Raw genomic sequence first — 2,843 nt, forward strand, 5'->3', positions numbered from 1 at the left:
ACATGTATCCTTTTTTTGTCTTCAATACATGTATTTTTCTTTGTCATCCGCCGTCAATGTCATCCATATAGTCTTGAAATAGTGGGTTTACACTCAGCTCGCATATATATCCGTATCGTACTTGATAACTATGTACACATGTTTAATATCGTATACGAATTGGCTTTGTTAAGCGGTCTAAAAAACAATGTTTTGTACAAAAAATCTAATCGGCATCGTGTTTGTGATAAGGCTTAATCGCTTTGTACTTTTTTGTGTGTGATTGACCTGAAATAGGTTCACATCTATTCTCATAGCTTCAAATTAGAATGTGATTCTTTACTTATGAATTTGTGTCTTCTTGCCAGCGCATCTATCCTCTTTTAATTCACATCGATGACAATTGATATTTTAGCCTATGCTGCCTCTCTGGCTTTATTTGATATTGATTTATCAATGTGGTTTAGTGTATATTAGCATGCTGTGTCTCTGCTTTATAAATACTTGGATAGGCTTTTTAGCATTTATATATATTTATACCTCGTTTACTCCTCAGAATACAATCAATTGATTTCCTGAAAGATGAGATATCCTCCAACCCGGGTGGTATTACAAGTTCAAGTGCATCACCTGCTCAGACAAGAGCTGAAAGCGGTATAGACGGTTTGCAGGAAGCATTCAAAGCACAATCATTGAAGAATACGATAGCTAGTGCGTCGAGCTCAGGGAGTAATGGCACATGCCATGATCCTACGCCCCGTACCTCTTTTACGGGTAGTGCTGCCGGATCTCCCCTACCCTTCGCCTCACGGACAGGGCTGTCAAACCCGGTAATTAGGACACAATATTGGATTTATGTATGGTATTATGTGCATCAACGCAAAGAATTCGTGGCTTCGTGAATACAAGGAAGCTATGTTTACGCTGTTGACACCCAATGGTTATATACATATACATTATATATATATATATATATATATATATATATATATATATGGTGGATATGTATGTTTTTCGATTTCATCAATGGATGTGCATGAGCCATAACGTATCGCGAAATAGGATCTGCCCGATTCTCTCGGTTGTTGACCGATTTGAAATTGCACGCCTACATTGTTAATTCATATCATCTATTGAATGAGAATACGAGAAGATAAGAGTGGTCTATGGTTCTATCAGCATTCCATACATTAACAAATTATTTGTAAGAGATTTAATTTAGTCTGAGCTGGCTGTAGACGGTCAATAAACCAATCTTTTTCTGACCTGCTCATATCCACTGTGAAGGATGTGGAAACGAATAAAAGTCTGGAAGAATTGTCCGAGGGAAATTCGAAACAAAAATCAAATGCTGTGCGCAGGCGCGTCAGTAGCCATACCCGCGCAATTCAAAAACTCCACATGAGGAAAGCAGATCAGCAACCTCTTTACGAGCAGGCCAAGGTGTGGATGAATTATTTGTGAAAGTGTATCGATAGTTTTGCTGCGGTAGCCACAGGTTGCTACTGTTTGGTACACCACCATTTTTTTGTCGGGTCACGTGCATGGATTATACCTCGATCAAGAAATTCTGAAATTGAAACACGGTCGCGGATTGTATCTCATAAAAAAAAGCTTTAAAATATGCAATCGTTCTATGCTGAAACTAACAATATTCTATATCTGGTTCGTACGCAGCTGAAACGATTATCTTGCATTGAAGGTACATTCAACAGCAATGTAAATGGCAATCAAATCTACACGTGCCAATGGCCCCCGGTCCAGAGTCCGAGGTATGGTCACGTATTTATTTATTTTAGCTTCTGGGCGCGTTTACATCTCCAAAGATCCGCACTGTAAGCCAAAACTCTGTTTAAATATATTCTTCTACCGGTAGATGTTTGTATTGCAAGATCGTGGCCTTGTCGCGGTCGAATCACTGATTTTCTTTCCAACCGTAGTTAATATTCTTGCCTATTTTGTACATACACAGAGCATTAGTCTTTATCGCACATGGTTTTGGCGAGCATATTGGAAGATACGCGAGACATGTAGAAAGATTCACATCTCGGGGAATCATGGTCATGGGAAACGATCATCAGGGTCATGGAAGAAGTAAAGGTGATCGAGGGGATATCGCACTCTTCAGGTAAGATTGTATATTTGTCATGCTGTCGTTTTAAATGGTTTAATTGGATTACGAGTCAACTACAGCTTACAGCAATACTTCTATTTCATTGAGTTTACAATGTACAAATGCATATATCGATATCATTTATCGTTTTAAATAGCTAAGCGTATTGCATAGAGTATGTATACTATTGTCTGCATTTGATTCATGTATTTTTCGCTCAACCGTTGTTCCAACAGCACATATGCGAAAGACCTCGTACAGTTCATTGAGACGACGGTGTCCACGCATAAGGATACGCCGGTGTTTATTTGGGGAGTGGGAATGGGTGGGGCTATTGCCATCAACATAGCAAGGTTCCAGTTGTTTGATGTCCGCGGCTGTTTATTCTGCGGGCCACTGGTAATGCCAGACCCTAGGGCCTCGACATACTTTAAAAGGTATTAATCGTACCCTTTCAGTGACAAAGTGCTTTCAATTTGGTCTATAAATACCACTGTAGTGAGAAGCAATATCTGCGCATTGTGGAATCATATTGGGCACATTCCTTCGAGTACTTTGCTTATCGAGTCGTAAATCAAAGTAATATCTAGCGTATACACCACGATCATAGATAAGCAGATGACCTCAGCCGATGTTATGCAATCTCTTACTTCGGTGATTTGATTTAATTTTTTGCTTGAGTAACTTCAGTAAATGGTGTCTGATTCCTATATTGTAAAATTATGTCATGTCATGCTGAACTTTACTCGTT

The 2,843-nt window shown here is 39.1% G+C and overlaps 2 protein-coding genes across 2 annotated transcripts; both read left to right on the top strand.

Moving 5' to 3' along the window:
- Positions 1-535: 535 nt before the first annotated feature.
- On the top strand, positions 536-809 carry SARC_12754 (hypothetical protein; the record flags this gene model as incomplete). Its single annotated transcript, XM_014293132.1, has 1 exon — positions 536-809. A coding segment is annotated over one exon (274 nt), but the record flags the coding sequence as incomplete, so codon positions are not given.
- A 571-nt stretch (positions 810-1,380) lies between these two features.
- SARC_12755 (hypothetical protein) lies at positions 1,381-2,536 on the top strand (the record flags this gene model as incomplete). Its single annotated transcript, XM_014293133.1, has 4 exons — positions 1,381-1,422; positions 1,657-1,751; positions 1,952-2,107; positions 2,329-2,536. The coding sequence occupies 4 exons, from the start codon at positions 1,381-1,383 to the stop codon at positions 2,534-2,536; spliced, it is 501 nt and encodes a 166-aa protein (XP_014148608.1).
- Between the last annotated feature and the right edge of the window lie 307 nt (positions 2,537-2,843).

Source organism: Sphaeroforma arctica (assembly GCF_001186125.1).
Source record: "Sphaeroforma arctica JP610 unplaced genomic scaffold supercont1.2558, whole genome shotgun sequence".
NCBI lineage: Eukaryota > Ichthyosporea > Ichthyophonida > Sphaeroforma > Sphaeroforma arctica.